At 40.3% G+C, this 17,128-nt stretch overlaps 1 protein-coding gene across 2 annotated transcripts in view; it reads right to left on the bottom strand.

Annotated features, from left to right (window-relative positions):
• ATP10D (ATPase phospholipid transporting 10D (putative)) overlaps window positions 1–17,128 on the bottom strand; it is an 85,253-nt gene that overhangs the window by 24,837 nt on the left and 43,288 nt on the right. For both annotated transcript variants that reach the window (XM_081139820.1, XM_081139821.1), the window contains exons 10-15: window positions 11,699–11,937; window positions 7,647–7,835; window positions 5,035–5,644; window positions 4,292–4,398; window positions 3,437–3,563; window positions 800–984 (exon numbers count right to left, since the gene is read on the bottom strand). In XM_081139820.1, the coding sequence (XP_080995946.1) occupies window positions 800–984; window positions 3,437–3,563; window positions 4,292–4,398; window positions 5,035–5,644; window positions 7,647–7,835; window positions 11,699–11,937 (1,457 nt within the window). The remainder of the gene's footprint in view (window positions 1–799; window positions 985–3,436; window positions 3,564–4,291; window positions 4,399–5,034; window positions 5,645–7,646; window positions 7,836–11,698; window positions 11,938–17,128) is intronic.

Genomic DNA, 17,128 nt, shown 5'->3' with positions numbered 1-17,128 from the left:
GAATGGACGTCAGTGATTAAGTCTGATTACTGAGGAAGGCATGAGGAAGGTTTTCCAAGCTAATTAAACAACATGCGTAAATCTTAGACTATCACTATACTAGAAGTCTTCTGAAAAAAATAAGTAAAACGCTTGTTTATTGATTAGAACATTTGTGTTAGAGATTGGGTGGGGTGTGGGGGGATAGGAGGGAGAATGTTGAGAAAAAACAGTTGGGTCCAAACCTTCAAGTTCCTTTTCCTTAAAAAAAAAACAACACACAAAAACTACCCATTTTCCCTTCCCATAAAGTTTTTCAAACTTTTGAAATTCTCAGGAGCACTATACAAGAATCACCACTAGAGGGCAAGCTTACCCTGAGAGTCTATTTTTAGAATTACCATGAAAATATTAATTTATTCACCTGATTCCAATAGAAATCATCACTTCCCCTCAACTTGAAAGGGAGGTAGATTCCTGTTCCAGAGCTTGATATATTTTGTCATTATGGGCTAAGTTTTGTCAAATCCCTGGTAACCCACCCAATAAGAGATGGGGGGGGGGGAGGGAATTAAAAAGAAACTTTCTTTTAATCCCTTTATTCAGCAATGATTCCTCTGAATCATTCTGATGTTTCACCAAGCCTTTGGAAAAACTCTGATGCCCTCCCCCAAGCATGAGCTAGGCTGCTGGGTAGAATAAATAATTATCAAGGAGCTAATAGTTACCGGTTTTTCTTTCTCCTTACATTCATCAAATCACAAATGCTCCACTGGCTTTGAAAAAACAAAAATGGCTGGTTTAATCTCATGACACATACTTTACTCTGGGTGTTGAGGATAAAGAGCTTGTCATCGGGCTCCAGCAATTTGCATGCATAAGCGATGTTGACAGCTGTCTCCTGCTTGTCCCCTGTTAGCATCCAGATCTTGATGCCGGCTTTGTGAAGGGCATCTATGGACTCGGGGACTCCCTCCTGCAGACGGTCTTCAATGCCAGTAGCACCTAAAAATTCACCAGAGTGCACAGGGCTTGTAAGAAACTAAAGCCAGCTGAAGGTCACCTAGGCTATAACTGAACCATATCTGTTAGCCAACCCAATCTTGCTCCAGTAACTTCCAGGGATCCACAGGAAGTGTGAAGACCCAGACTAAAATCATATACAAAGTGATATTTTCTGAAGGAAGCCTTAGGAATCAAAAAGTTTATCAAACTCACTTGTTCTCCTTTTGGCTAGCTTTCCTCTCTGTAAATTGAGGGGGAATTACTTCAGTTACTTTGTAACCTTGCTCTACAATTTTATAATTCTATGATACTCTCAAGGGTAAGGGCAGACTTTTAAAGAATGCTCTTGTGACATGAAAAAGTGCTCAATGTCACTAATCATCAGAGAGATGCAAATTAACACCACAATGAGGTACCAGCTCACACCTGTCAGAATGGCTGCCACCAACAAGTGCTGGCGAGAGTGTGGAGAAAGGTGAACCCTGATACACTGCTGGTGGGAATGCAGACTGGGGCAGCCACTATGGAAAACAGTATGGAGGTTCCTCAAAAAATTAGAAATGGAGCTGCCTTTTGACCCAGTGATCCTACTTCTAGGAATATATCCTAAGAATCCTGAAACACTAATCAGAAAGAATATATGTACCCCTATGTTCACAGCAGCGCAGTCTACAATAGCTAAGATCTGGGAACAGCCCAAGTGCCTATCAGTAGATGAGTGGATAAAAAAATATGGTACATTTACACCATGGAATACTACGCAGCTGAATACTATGCACCTTCTTTTTTAAGATTTCTTACCTTTTGAGACAGCATGGAGGGACCTGAAGAGTACTATGCTAAGTGAAATACGCCAGTCAGAGAAAGACAAATATCACATGATCTCACTTTTATGTGAAATCTAATGAACAAAATAAACTGAAGAACAAAATAGACCCAGAGAAATTGAAGCATGGAATAGACTGATGTATAACAGGGGAAAGAGTAGGGGGGTAGGAAGAGATTAACTAAAGAACTTATATGCATATATACATAACCCATGGACACAGACAATAGTGTGGTGAAAGCCTGGGGAGGGGGCAGGAGGAGGGGGGAGGGGTAAATGGGGGGGGAGGGGACATCTTTAAAATTTTCAATAAAGATAAATTTTAAAAATTTATATATATACATAAATATATATATATATATATATATATATAGAATGCTCTTGTCAGTAAGACATAATATCAATTTTCAATGCTCTTTCATAGTATAAGTCCACAGATCCCTTTTCTGCAATGGGGCAAGATAAGTATTAGAATTCAAAAGTTTTGCAGATTTTATAAAGGTAATAAGGTGCATATATTATATTTTGTAATATCTGATAATCTAACATTAATATTTCTGCAGCAAAACATATAAATGTTCACACTAATTAGGGTAATGACTTATAAACACTCTTATCAAATCAGGCCTGCTTTTGCTGCCACATGAGTTCTGGCCCTCAGCCCACAGAGCATTTTCCAGTTTGGAATTTCAGGTGAGGAAATGTGGACCCCGAGTAGTCACCGTGGCACCGAGAAATGACTGAGCAGTGGGCATCACCACTCTATCGCCCAGATGCTAAGTGATCCCTGTTCTCCTCCCAACCAGAGGAATGGGGCTCAGTTGGTCTCTTGGTGTGTTAGTGCTTATGTTGGAAACTAGATCTCCAGACTCTAAGGCAGTGGTTCCCAGCTTTGTCTGCCTCTTAGAATTACTTGGGGAGCTTTTAAAAATTCAAAGGTCCAGGCCACACATCAGAGCAACTGAATCAGAACTCCTGGGAAAAAGATGCAGGCACCAGTGTTTTTAATAGTGCTCCAGAAGATTTCAGGATGCAGCTCAATCTTACACAAGAGGTGCCCGTTGTTCACTGAAATCAGGAAAAGAAGACAGAGAAATAAATTTCATTAGTCCAGCTGCAGGTGCAAACTAAAGAACACGGGCCCTGGAGCCAGGAGGACCAGAGTTTCTTTCTAGCTTTGTCAGTTGTGAGCTTGGGACTTTGGACAAGTCATTGAAATGCTCTGTGCCCCAAGTTTCTTCTAAATAAAATGAAGACTTGTTGTGCAGATTTAAAAAGATAACATATATTAAGTAACTTATCTACTGCCTGGCAAGACACTTCGGCTTTCTTCTCTTGAACAAGGATATTTATTGGACTTTGTACTCTATGTTAAGTGTTGGGGTTTTAAATGACCTTCTTAGGAAAGACCACCCTGACTTGACCACAGCTGAAAGTCGAGCTCGCTGCAGTGGGAAACAGAATACAAAGCATTGGAAGCTGGATAGAGATGAGACTGGACAGAGTGTACAGAACCACATATATCTACTAGATCAAAGTAGGGGGGAAAGGCGCCGGTGAGTAACTTAGAAATGGCAAATGTTTTTCAAAATTCTGCATTCAGAAAATACAACATAGTCTACCTACCAAGTAGAGTCAGTTTGTTCTCCAACCTCCTGGCAGATTCAAGCAGTAATTCTTCCCTGTTGTCAATGCTGGTTTCAGCTAAAAAGTGATTCCTCAGCCACTCTTCATATTCAGTGTCACTCATGACCTATGGGGGAAGGAAAGAGCAGAGAGGCAGGCATGTGATGAGCTTGTCAGAACTGACTCCTGGAGAAATGTCAAGCCATCGACTTATTTTAGGTATTCCTCTCTCTGGGCACACTCATGTCAGGTCCATACCCTCACATACCTCGTCATAAGCTTCCCGAATTCTTTGATCAGCCTAGTGTAACACTGATGATGGACAGACCCTATAGCTCAGCATCTCTGGAAAATTCTAGGCACCATACATGAGGAAATTGGGTTCATCTATTTAATTAAACCAGAAAGTATGCAGTGGGGAGAAGTAGCCACTTAAAGTTCAGGATGATTCTAATGGTGTCAAGATTGTTCAGTTTGAGGTGTATGAAGTCAGCGGCACCTCTGATGTCTTCTGATAGTTGGCTTATGGGGTTGGTGAAGCAAGAAAGTAGTGTTCCAAATAAAAATAAGTGGAATTCCTTGAGAAGGAACAAATGATCCATGTTCCTTTTGTCTTTAGGTTGCCAGAGGGAGAAATCTACTTTTAAGTTCTTATAAAGCAGCTGGAGTAGAGGGCAAGGCACTTTCTATCTATTCCAACAGTTGTAAGAATGGGGGGTTCAAGATCAAAAGAGACCCTCTGTCTTTTCAGTGAAATGATCCTACACCTGATTAAAATGTAGCCCTGTGGATGTCAGGTTCTCTTAAATCAAATTACCTTGAGGGCAAGAGCGGTAGTGTGCTAAGCAGCCTCACCTTCTTTGCTATACATAAAGTGCGTAGGCCTCGTTTGGCATAGTCATCCAAGTGTTTCTGCGTTTTCTCCCTTATTACCATCTGTTGTTTTTCCAGACTTGCTCCATCTGAAATAATTAACAAAACACAAGTGTTGCCATCGGTCTGCCCAATTATAGACGTATTTTTAAAAACAATAACAGCTTAACCCACAACAAGCAAAAGGCCTTGTAGTTTGAATCTCAAATGTACATTTATAAAAGGGACCCTCAGAATTAATCTTTCCCTTGTTCCTTGTCTCCCTGGGGAGAGAAAGGGGAAAATACCAAGAAGGCCATACCAACACTGTTCCCTCACCATCGATAACAGCAATAACAATAGCTACAATAATGCCGCCAGTCACTCGTCGGGCACTTACACTTTGCTTGGCATTGGGCAAAGGCTGTATATATTGCATACAGTATGATGTTAAACCTCTGAAGGACCTATAAAGAAGGTACTATCACCCCCATTTACTGAAGACTTAGGCACAGAAGTCATATAATTTTATCAAGACATAGCTAATGACAGAGGCCACATTTGAACCCCGGTCTAGGTAGTCCCAAAGCTTAGATGCTTTCTCACCCAATCCTAGCGAGCCTTCCCTACTTCACCAAGTGTGACTGATCCCCACACAGCTGCTTGTTTGCTTTCATAAAACCAGACAGTGGTCTTTTCGTCTAAGCCCTTCATCTCTCCACCCTCTCAGTTCCATGTGAACCCACCTGCGGAAGCCACGGACAGCAATTCCATGATTACAGAATCAGCACCCTTTGTGTACACCACAACTTGGTTGGAAAGAGGGTGCCGGACCACCACAGACATTCTTTTTCTCACTGAGTCGAAGGGCAGGATGTGTAGGAGTTGAAATGTTAATGGTCCCAGAGCAGCGAAGTCCACCATGACCTGCTCTGGTGTCCGGGACTGTAAAGTGCACTGGTAAGCCCGGGCGGCGTACACCAAGGCCGCCTCATCCGGGCTCTCGGCCTCGTAACACAGACTGGAGGTCACGGGCTGTCCAGGGAGGGAGTCTGCCTTGCCACTGGTGATGCCTGCATCACCATTTTGTTTCTCTTTTTCCGTAGGGCCAGCTGAGCTACCAGAACCCTGAGGGCTGTCTGCTGTCCGGGACACCTCTTCCTCCACAGGCGAAGCCAGTTTTGTTCGACTGAAGAGAGAGAGTTTGCTCACGAAGGCGTTTTGGACCCCAGGAGATGGCTCTTTCCCACTGGCAAGAGATGGTGAACTTGATCTTCGGACAGATAGTCTCTGGAAAAGGTTTTTAATCTCTTCCAAAGACTTAATGGGCATTCCACTCAGTGAAGAGAGTCGGATCTAGGAAAGAATTTGGGAAGGTCAAAAGCATTTTAAGACAATGGTGAAGTCAAACTGGGGAAAAATCAGATACAAAGAGTTACCACTCCCTTAAATAGATAGCAGCCTGCTTCCTGCTTATAACTACCACAGAAAACATTATCAAGAATGAAAATAGCCATAATGAAAATGATGTGCTAATGTTGAGGGTATTATGAATTTCTACAACCATTTAGAAGAAACTTGACAAATGATAGCAAAAGACATAAAATGCTAATATTGCTGGCAGTATGTGTACTTATTAGCAATTATTCCTCATGGGCTAATTTATAGAAAAGTCCATAATCTTTTTTTTTTTTTTAATATATCTTTATTGATTTCAGAGAGAGGAAGGGAGAGGGAGAGAGAGAGTTGAAACATCAATGATGAGAGTCATTGATTCTACTGCCTCCTTTATGTCTCCAACTGGGGATGGAGCCTGCAACCTGGGCATGTGCCCTGACCGGGAATCAAACTGTGATCTCCTGGATCATAGGTTGATGCTCAACCACTGAGCCACACCCGGCCAGGCAAATCCATAATCTTTATTGTATGCATCTTAGCAATAACAATTTAAAAATTGTAAGCAAAGTAAGTATTCAATAACAGCATATTAGATTAGGAAGAGCAATTAATTGGGTCCTAAAAATTTCTCATTCAGAAGTGCCCAAGGAATTAAAAAGCTTTCTTCTAAAATTATTAATTTTATGATAGTTTGAAGAACTCATGATGGTCAGCTTACAAACTGAAGCTCAATCACAGATGAGGTTTCTGAGTTTCACCAGAATTCTGATTAGTTCCTTTTTCACTGCCTTCCTATCAATACCTTGAAATATTATGAAACTTGGGCTCCTATATTCCTATAGAGATTTTACTTTTGGCCATAGAATATTATATTCTTTGGGGATAAAGTACCAATGTTTCTTAAGCAGGAAACACCAAAAGATGTCTACTTGGAAATAGATGTATATAAAGTGTTATACTGGGAGAAAATGGAATCCAGCAATTCATTCTCTAATTATACAATCACTTTGCAAAGGGCAACTTTCTAGTTGAAATCTTATAAAAATACAGTTTCTGATCAAATGAAAGCTTAATTGGAAGTAAATTATTTTTTATGTTAAAGTTGACCACCCCTGAAGTTGCCAAAAGAAAATGATCTGATGGAAAATTAAAATTTAATTGGGTTGTGCTGCAAATTGAATTTTAAGTGGATGTGTGCAAAACGGGAGATAGTTATACACAAGGAAGCCAGCACAGCAAGTGGTGAATCACCAGGCTCTAAAACAAGTTTTTCTTTTTAACTGAAAATGAATTTTCCATGAATTCTAAGCTACAGATAGACTTTAGAAATCCAGCTTTTGTGGGAATTGCAGAACCTTGGTATATAACAGATGCATCGGATTTTAGATGGGTTGATTTAAAACTAACTCAACTGCTACTTGAAAAGGTACATTCTCATTAAACATGATAATAAATACAATACTTTGTATCTTGCTCGATGCAGTGCATACTATGTTGGGGGGTCTCAGAAATCTCAAAGAAAGCTTCCATTTGGTAAGAAAACTAAAGCAAGGTGAACAGATCCACATTCCACAAGAACCACTTTCATCAGCTACCCTCCTAGAGGCAAAATAGTGCAGTAGCATTGAGCCACACTTCCTGGGTTCAAATCCCACCTTCCCACAAAACCATCCTATGAGTGGGCAAGTTATCTAACCTCAACTGTAGAAGAGAAAATTACAGTAGAGTAATAGTACCTAACTAATGGGGTTGGTGGGAGGATTAAAGACGTTAATACCATAAATCACTTAGAGCATGATAAGTGCAGAACACAGACCAACTGCTGTATAAATGTTAAGCTGGTACTACTAGTTGCTACTATTATTATTAATTACTGTCCACATAACAAGACCCATACAGGTACATTTAAACCCAAGGTTCTCTTCTGGAAGGTCACTTTGGTTTGCATTAGAGACCTTACCTTTTGCCGTGGTTGGTTAGGAGCAGAAACCACTACTGTGTTGCAAATTGCCAAAGCAATAAAGAAGTCGATGATGTACCAAGTCTCCGGTGGTGGATTTGGGAGAGTCTCATCTAGTGGGGCAAAGAGCTGAGGTGTAATCTGACTAAACTTGTCCAAAAGCCTGGTGTCTGGTACCACATCTGTTTCCTGGAGAGCCAAGAAGACAAAGCGTTATTATAACAAGTATCTAAAAATGAGAGTTTTAAACTAAATATAAGTGAGAAGCAGGTTTTATAACTAGAATATATGAAGTATGAGACAGTGAACTTTATTCTTCTAAAAAAGATTTATTGTACATGATATCATGGAAAGAATAGGGAAATAAAAGACAAAAAATGGAAAATTCAGAATGCACAGTATTTATGGGGACTATGTTGACTATTAAACTAAATAGGAGATAGGGACAATGTTTTTCACCAAAATCTAGCTGAATGAGTTTTTCTTATTTTGAAATACACAGTACCAGAGCGATACATGTTATTGTGTCTAGGACTCTCCCTTGGGCACAGATTCATCCAACAGCAATGGATGAGTACCAACTCTTTTTAAAGTGAGGGCATTGTTCATACCATGTTATTTTAGCAACATATTTTATGACTTAAGTCACTACTACTGTTCAAAACCAACCCTCCAAAATAAAAATTACTGTGAGCAGGCTACCGGATTTAACGAGCATTTCCTGGTAGTAACATTCTAAGAGACATTCCTGACGGTTCCTCCGAGAGATTTCTGATCATCACAAATATATGGCAACTCTACTCTGTGCCCCCCTTAAAGATTCTTTGTACAAATTGGCTCTAACAAGTTCTGTTATTAAAAAAAAAAGTACTCCGTTTTGTTTAACACGGTGCTTCTCAGACTTATTTAGGAATACTAGTTCTAACAAAGAATGTTGTAGTAAAAATCTGTTTATAACCCAGTAACATATAGTCGACTGCTTTAGAAATTTGTCAGATGAGTCAAAAGAGGGACTTCAAATCAAGCTTTCACACAAATGCTATTGTATTTTAGGAGTCCCTAGATGCAGTTGGTGGGCAAAGCATCCGGAATGCACGAGAGCCAGGAGAGGTGACCTACAGGAAAGAGTAAAATATGGAGATGTGTGGTATCAGACTTGGAAAACTGTGGCATGCATTCTCTGCATAGGAGTTTGGTGAGACTTAGCACAGGCTTAGTAAGAAGAGAGTATAGGCTGGAAATCATACGGGTTTGGGTTCAGGTCCTAGATGCACTGCCTACTAGCTAGTGGCCTCAGGCAGCTTGTGAACTCTGAGCTTCACTTTTCTCTTCTGAATCACGGCCAAAATAACACCTAGCTCACCGGGTGGCTGTGTAAAGCAAAGGAGGTAGTGGGTGGGATAAGGCCAGCACAACAGCAACCCAAATAACACAACGTTCCTTTTCTTTCTCAAATGACACACTCACCTTCAGGAAGATTGCTGGGCTCACAGTGGGCTTTAAAGGTCCATGTTATCTGCTGTGACAAAACAGTCTTAAATTTCTATCTAAACACATCTATATCTGCTGTCCTGTGGTATCTGACTTAGCACAATTTAAATCTTGCTGCGGTTTGATGGAGTTCACAGGCACTCGTAATCTGGTGGCTGTTCCTTAATGGGTTGCCCACATTTCCACATGCCTCAAACATAGTAATACTGAGCTGGTGCCTGAGCTAGGTCCTTGGAACTCGGAGAACAACCCTTTCTTCAAAGTCAGTAAAAGAGAGTAGTAAAGTCTGAGAGACATCTCAATGCTTAGTCAACCAAGGGACACTCGGGAAACTTGTTGCATGGTATTTATCAAGGCCCATGATTACACAGCCAGCTAGTGTTTATCAGACTCCGTGGATTGGAGCAATATTTCCAGAGGCATCCTTTTCAGAATGTTAACAGATATTAAGCAACAAAACAAAACAAAAACAAACAAAATCCCAAAACCAAACAAAGAGCTCCATACTGAAATAAGTTGAAGAAATGTTTAAATTAAACAGGCTTCTTTATTGCAGCACTTCTGAGAGAGCTTAATGGGTACTGGAAATCTCCAAGAAGAGGCTGGTATGAGCAGGCTTCTCAAATTTCGTATTTCAGAGATGTGTGTTCTATGAAACACGCTTGGGATGGAGTGAGATCTTAAGAACTAATGATGTCACTGTACCAATGATCTCTACATTGACTAATACCTGGCTTCAGAACCTAAGGATTACTGCATTCTGAAGTCAATCTCAGACTAATGAAAGGTTTGTAACTGTCATCTTTGTGACAAACACTATTGACCTAAGTTAATCCAAATACGTCATCTGGGAAATTTGATGACTGCACGACTGTGCCTGTGCTGTAACTACGACAACAGAAGCCTTTTAGAGCTGGCCAAAGCTGGGGCTCTTGTCAGCAAAACTGTGTTTACAAAAAATACTCTCAAAATAAATGTGAGAAAAAGCCAGAAACGCAGGTCCATACAAGACCCTAAAAGTATCATAAAACAATACATAAAAGATGATCCCAGAAGATTTGAGGAAAGATCCATATCAAAGTGAAGCACGGAGCATCCTTTCACTTTAGCTGGCCTCTCTAAAAATAAGTCGATTCCAAGTAGAATATTTAGCTGCTGAATTGAGGAGGAAGTATAGGGTTATCCCACACAATTCTTATTTATCTGACTGTATCTATAAAAATTTTTCCTAAGACCCAAATCTTCCTCTTCGAGAGCCTGAATTACAAAATTGACTCTTGCTCTTTTCTTCTGTGATGGGCAGTTTCTGCCTTCTCTGTACATCTATTACTTTGAGAACTAGGCCCACGTCAACATGAGTCAAACTATGGTAAACTTTAGGTGGGTGGAAAATGTAAAAAATCAGTAGTGGAAAAGGTAAAAAGGTAAAAGAAAAGAAAATCTGTATTTCTGATATAGACTTAGAGTATAAAGAAGAGGTTATGTGCATTCCTTTCCTACTTTTTTAATAGGAGTTGGAGAAAAATTATGTCTAGATGCCTGGAAGAGCCTGACATAAGGCAAAGATACAATGCGACAGGTTTTATACCCTTAGTGCTACAGAAATGAACTAAATGAGGCTCACTGAGATGATCGCCCTCCTTGCTGCAATTTTTGTTTGTAACTTTGAAGAGAGCCAGGAAATTTTCCCCAAGGCCTTCCCAGGACAAATGAGAACCCTGCGGGCTACTCAGATCATGTCTCTACTATGAAAATCATACAATAAATTCAATGCAAAAATACAGTTTCCCCAAAACGGATTCATCCTCATTAAGCCACCTATTTTAGAGATCACCTCATCTTGGTAAAACACAAGAGTTAATGAAATGTGGAAGGCAAAAAGGCAGTTGAAGTTTTATAGAAGTAATTCTAAGTACAGCAAAACTTCTGATTTCTAATTCTCTCATACAAGTGTCTTTCCTGTGCTCGTCATCCACATGGTCCGCAATATTTTCCTGCAGTAAAACAGGTTTGCCAATAAGTGTGCCTAGACAGTTCCCGAAACTTCCTTTGGGACTCAGGTACACACCCTGTTGAGCTCTAAAACCAAAATATTAGAAAATGCCTCTCTGAGGACTAGAAATGGGGAAAAGCACCCAGGTCTGGTGGGACTTGGGAGGAGATTACAGAAAATCAAAGGTCTTGGAGGGTACCAAGGATTTAGACATACCCACCAGTGCACGAGGTAACTCTGGCCAGCTTCTCTGAGAGTGAGCTATGGTCCTTACGGAAGGCAGCCTTCTTCAGGCTCAAACAGGATTGGCCCTCATTAGAAATATTATCTTTTTTTTTCACTCTTCAGAAATGATATATTATCTCTCTCTCAACATTGAAGTTACCCCCGAAATTAGGAAGTTGTAATATTATACTGCCGATGATATGTGTGGCACTCACACTGACCTGCAATTATGTGGTCTCTTCTCGGGTGGAGAAGACAACAGTGTTTGGCTCTGCTATAATTACGAGCAGGCCCTGCATTACTCACTGTGAGTGGACAAGAGTCACGTCACGCACACACTCACCATGGGGCTGCTAAAAGCAGCCTGCCTGCAGCGAGGACCTTCGCCGGCCCCTTCTCCACCTCCTAGAGCGGACCAGCTCCCAGCAAGATGCTTCGAGGGTTTACCTCCCAGAGGCCCGCTCTGAAGCGTCCTGCCGCTGGGGGCCCTTGGCTTCGCCACATGGCTAAGGGAGCCACTGGGGGTGCCTGCGAAGTCCTCATCTTCAGAGGCGGCTTCCTGGTAGGACTCTAACCTCTTGGCTAAGGGGGGAAAATCACACCGCATCATTACCTGAGAACCACTTGCAAGCTGAATAGTCAGGCATTTACTTAAACAGCTATTTCCGACCATCTCTTTCCTTTTCAAACCTGGCCTCCAACCTCCCCTCCCCCAATGGCCTTGGTTAATGAACTTATCTCTGGAGAAAAGGGGAAGCAGTCAGATAGGAACTCCTTTCTTTTCCCATCACTGAATCTACCAGCCTACCTGCATTTGTACCCAAACTCTCTGTCTTCCCTCTTCCCGCTACGGATAAGGTTCAATTGCCAAACCCTCCACTCGTGCTCTGCATCCACGCCTCTGGCTTCTCAAGGGCTCCACCCTTATAATTCCCCCCTCTTTCACCTACACCAATCTCTCCTCAACTAATCTCAGGGCTTTCTGTCCCTGTCTCTCCAAGGACACTGCTCTTGTCGAGGTCACCCACAAGCTCCCTGCTACCAAATCCAATGATCCCATCTGCCTGTATTTTATTTGAACTCTTAGCAATATCCAACAGAGTTGACTATTTTCTCCTTGAAATGGCTCTTCTTGTTTCTCTGACCCCAACTTTCCTCCTACTTCAAAGGCTGTTCCTTCTTAGTTTCTCCTGCTACCCCCCTCCTCCCCAGTCCTCAGATATTAGGTTGCTGCAGAAGCTCCTTCCCTTCTCCACCTATAAGTCTTCCTTGGTGATGTCATCTGGTCCCATCTTTGAAATATCATCTCTATGCGCATGACCTCCAAGCCTATACCTTCAACTCTGACTTCTAACTGGAATCCAATTCTTCATTTAATACTTCCAATTAGATGTCGAGAGGGTTCTCCAGCAGGTACCTATATGGCTCACACTCTTACTTCCCTCAAGTTTCTTATCATGTCCCTTTGCCAGTGAAGACTTCCCAGATTTAACCACACTATTTACTATTTACTAATCCTGTCTCAGCAATTACCCTAAGATATATATGCACTATATAGCTTATTTGCTTATATTTTTTATATAAACTCCAAAAGGGCAGATAATTTTATCTATTTTTGATATCCCCAGAACCCAAAGCAGTGGTTGATAGATACTTAATAAGTACTCATTGAATAGTAAATAATAATTTAAATTGCACCTGTGAAATAGAACTCTTTTTCTTCTCCCTCAGACTTACCCTTTGTCTGTCTTCCCCATCTTTGTAAATGATACCTAACTATCTAGTTACTTATGCCAAAAATTTAGGATCCTCCCTGATTCCTCTCGTCTCCCCCAGCCCCCACTGTCAAAGCATCACCAACGGCTGTCCATTATTCATCCAAAATACATCCCAAATATCTTGACTCCTCTCCATCTCCGTTACCGTGGTCCAAGCCATCCTCATCTCTCAACTGGACTAGTGCAATAGCCTCATAACTGGTCTCCTTGCCCCTCAGCAATCCATTCCTCACATAGTAGCTAGAGTGACCTTCCTAAAAGATAAACAGATCAGATCACTCCCTGCACAAAACTATCCAGTGGCTTCACAACTCACTCAGAGTAAAATCTGAATCCCTTTTCTTGGCTTACACAACTCAAAACAACCTGACCTCTGCTGACCTCTCTGGCTTTCTTGCCCCTTCTTCTCCTGCACTTCCACTAAAACCCAGGCTCACCAGCCTTTCTTAAACTTTGAAAATTGCCAAGCTCATTTCAGCCTGAGGGCCAGACTAGCTGCTCCCTCTGACTGGAAGGCTTTTGCCCCTGAACTTCAAGATTATGTAATTTAGATCTAGGCTCTAATGCCCCTCTTAGAGAGGACTTGCCCAATCACCCAATCCAAAATAGCCTTCCAACCATTCTGTATCATATCACCCCATTTTAACCCTTTGCAAAGTACTTTTTACTATTTAAATTTTTTCTTGATTTAAAAATTCATTTATTTGTGACTATTTTCTCCAACAGAAGCTCCATGAGAGCAGGGGCCTTATCTGTATTATTTATCATTATGCCCAGTGTCTGGAATATCCAGTGTTGGACTGCTAGCTGTTTGCATGCTGCTTAGTCCATGGACCAAATTTCTAAGTTGCAAGGTTTTAAAACATAAAATAGTCTTGTCATATGTGTTTAGTCCAATTATATATGTGTAAGGGCTATCCCAAGCAGCAGTATTCTTTATGGAAATATCTCCTAGCCAACACTTTTGCTAGTAAAACCTGAAGGGTTAACTTGTTTTCATTTCAGTTAAAATAATGTGTCTCAGAATTAATAATATGTCTCCCCAGAATTAAGTTCTTGGGAGAACTGACCTCTACCATCACTCTCTTCAGCATTCAGTGTGCGTGTGTGAGTGTGTGTGCTGTGAGTGAGTGTGTACGTGGACTCATTTTTAAGTCATTGCAAAAAATGGACCAGAGACTCTAGATGTATATGGTAAATAAGTGCTCACAGGCAAAGTCAGCACTTTCTAGAAGTAGTACAACACTCTATGGTTCACAAACAGTTATCTTATCCATTATACGGTTGTCATCACAGCATCTGATTCTTAGGCACTTGGTATCTTCTCTGTATGAGGAGCCACAGAAGAGAAGCACTCACTGGGCAGGAGCGTGCATGTTCAGGGACTGGGGTGGGAGAAGGCTGATGCTAGCCCTCTTAAAGGTCGCAAATACAGTTATAAAAAACTCTAGCCTCACAAATGGGCATAGAGCTTTAGCCACAGGGATGTTCACTGCAGCACTGTTTATTACAACGAAGGACTGCTGACAACCTAAGCTAATGATGGATCAATTGCATGTGCTACGGGAATTCTTACTTGCCATACAGAAGAACACTAGAAGAACCACTAGAAGAACAAGGAGATAATGGAAAGGGGGTCATGATGAAGCCTTAAGGAAAATGTGTATAAGAGTAAAGGTGCACTGTGATGCCCCTTTCGCTTAAAAAACACATATTAATGTGTACATGAAATGCAAACTCAAAAGAAATGCACTAAAATGTTGACAGTGGTCCACTTTGTTTAGTGAGGGTTATTGATGACAAAAATTTTCCTTTTTTGGCTTACCTGAATTTTCTATAACACTCCTTTTGTAATAAAAGGACAATAAAAAAAGATGAAACATAATGCAGATTATCATTACGAGACTAGCTATTTCTTTAAAATTTAGATAGTGATTATGTGATACTCAACATTTTACCCCTCACACTCACCGGTAACAACAAAACTGGCTTAAAAATATATATACCTAGGAGAAAATATAGTATAATATATATTTTTAAAATTTGGGCATGGTGGGATGTCTAAGTATAACACTGTGGGCAGAAATCATTTTACTAATAATCTTACCAATATTCACAATAATTGACAAAAATATTTAATGAAAATATAATACCTCTAACAAGAACAGACTCCCTAAGTGAAGTTAATAGACTGTGGCGGTAGGCAGAATTCTAAGACGGCCCCCAAGATTCGTGGTCGCTGGTGTATACCCCTTTTGAGCATGATGAGAATCTCACTTCTATGATTACATTATGTTTTAGGGCACAGGTGGAGGGAATTTGAAGATGTGATCTAGTTCCTAGTCGGCTGACTTTGAGTGAATGTGAAAGAAGGCTACCCAAGGTGGATCTGATCTCATCAGGTTAAGTCCCTTAATTGAGGTGTCAGTACTTCCCTGAAGTGAGGGAGACTCAAAGCTAGAGGGTCTGCTGCTGGCCTTGAAGAAGCAAACTGCCATGCTGAGTTCGGCTGCCTCTAGGAGCTCAGAGTGACTCAGGCTGAGAGCCAGCAGAAAAGACCACAGCCTTATAACCTCAAGACTCAGAATTCATCCAAAAAACCGAATGAGCCTCAGATAAGATCATGGCCCCAGTTGACACCTAGACTTCATCCTGGTGAGAGACCCCAAGAGACTCTTGACCCACGGAAGCCATGAGATTGTATATTTGTGTTGTTTTAAGCCACTAAATTTGTGGCAATTCATTATGCAGCAATAGAAAACTAATACATTGATAAATCATGAACCAGGAAAATACTTGCTATGTATAGAAGAAAGGGATAATATTAGGGCTGATAATCAAATTATTTAACATCTGGTTCAATCCAAGTGCACAAATGAAAATGGATGCGACTGACTTAGTAGATAAAACCCTCCTACGGATGACCAAGAATAAGAAAATTAAGTCTTGTAATAAGAAAATGACATGAAATTCAAAGGACCAATAAACACATAAAAAGTTAAACATCTCATTATTAATTGAAAACTAAGACAGACTAAAAAGAATACCTTCATCCCATTATGGCTGGGCATGAGAAACAGGTATCTTCTTTTATCTTATCTATCATAATCTATCATAATCTTTAATCTTATTTGTCTGTCTCCTTATTCCAAATCCTAAGCTACATGAAATCATGGGCTAAAGCCACATATTAGGAGCTCACAAAATATATGTTGAATGAATAAGTGATGTTAATTGAAAGTACTGTTATAAGAGCAAACTGAGCTCGGCCACAAATAATGCAACACTATGCACTTAATGTCATGAAATTATTTGCAAAAAAGCCCTCGAGATATTGTTGAATAAAAGAAGGAAATTGCAAAACAATATCATAACATGTTCTAACTTACGAAAGGGAAAATGTGTAAGTACAGGTACATATAGAGGAATATGCATAAAGAAATGGATGGTTAATTAGTCATCAAATTGTTGACCTTTAGAGAGCAGGGTTTTTTGTTTTGAACACTTCTCAGAACTATCTTCATAGGAATACATATTACTTTTATAAATAAAGTTAAAGTTCAATTCTTTCAGGAAAACTTGTAATTTATTTATTTACTTCCTTAGTGTCAGAAGTTCAGCTCATCTTATTTATTCTTAAACTAGGTGTCCTTAACCAAGAATCAGTGAATGCCTCCAGGCTGAATGCTGGAGTTAGGAGAAGCCTGTAGACCCTGTGGAAATATTTTCAAAATAATTTTTAGGGATATGGTTCATATTCTCATTAGATTCTCAAAAGCATTTATGATGCAATATTATTGTCACTATCTACAACCTCACCTTCTACTTCTATTGGTAATTCACTTTCCTTTAAAAGAAAATATGGCAGTAAATTCCTTGACTTTGATCTACTAACTTTTGAAGGGATGACAATTAAGCTTAATGCCCATTAGTACCCAATGCTTAAATACAGCACTTTTATACTAGAATTATCAAACTGTTAAGTGGGTGTCGAA

This window comes from Miniopterus schreibersii, assembly GCF_964146895.1.
Source record: "Miniopterus schreibersii genome assembly, chromosome: 1".
In the NCBI taxonomy this organism is placed as follows: Eukaryota; Metazoa; Chordata; class Mammalia; order Chiroptera; family Miniopteridae; genus Miniopterus; species Miniopterus schreibersii.
Note: the sequence above shows the minus strand (reverse complement) of the source record. Positions and strands in the feature narration are given on the sequence as shown.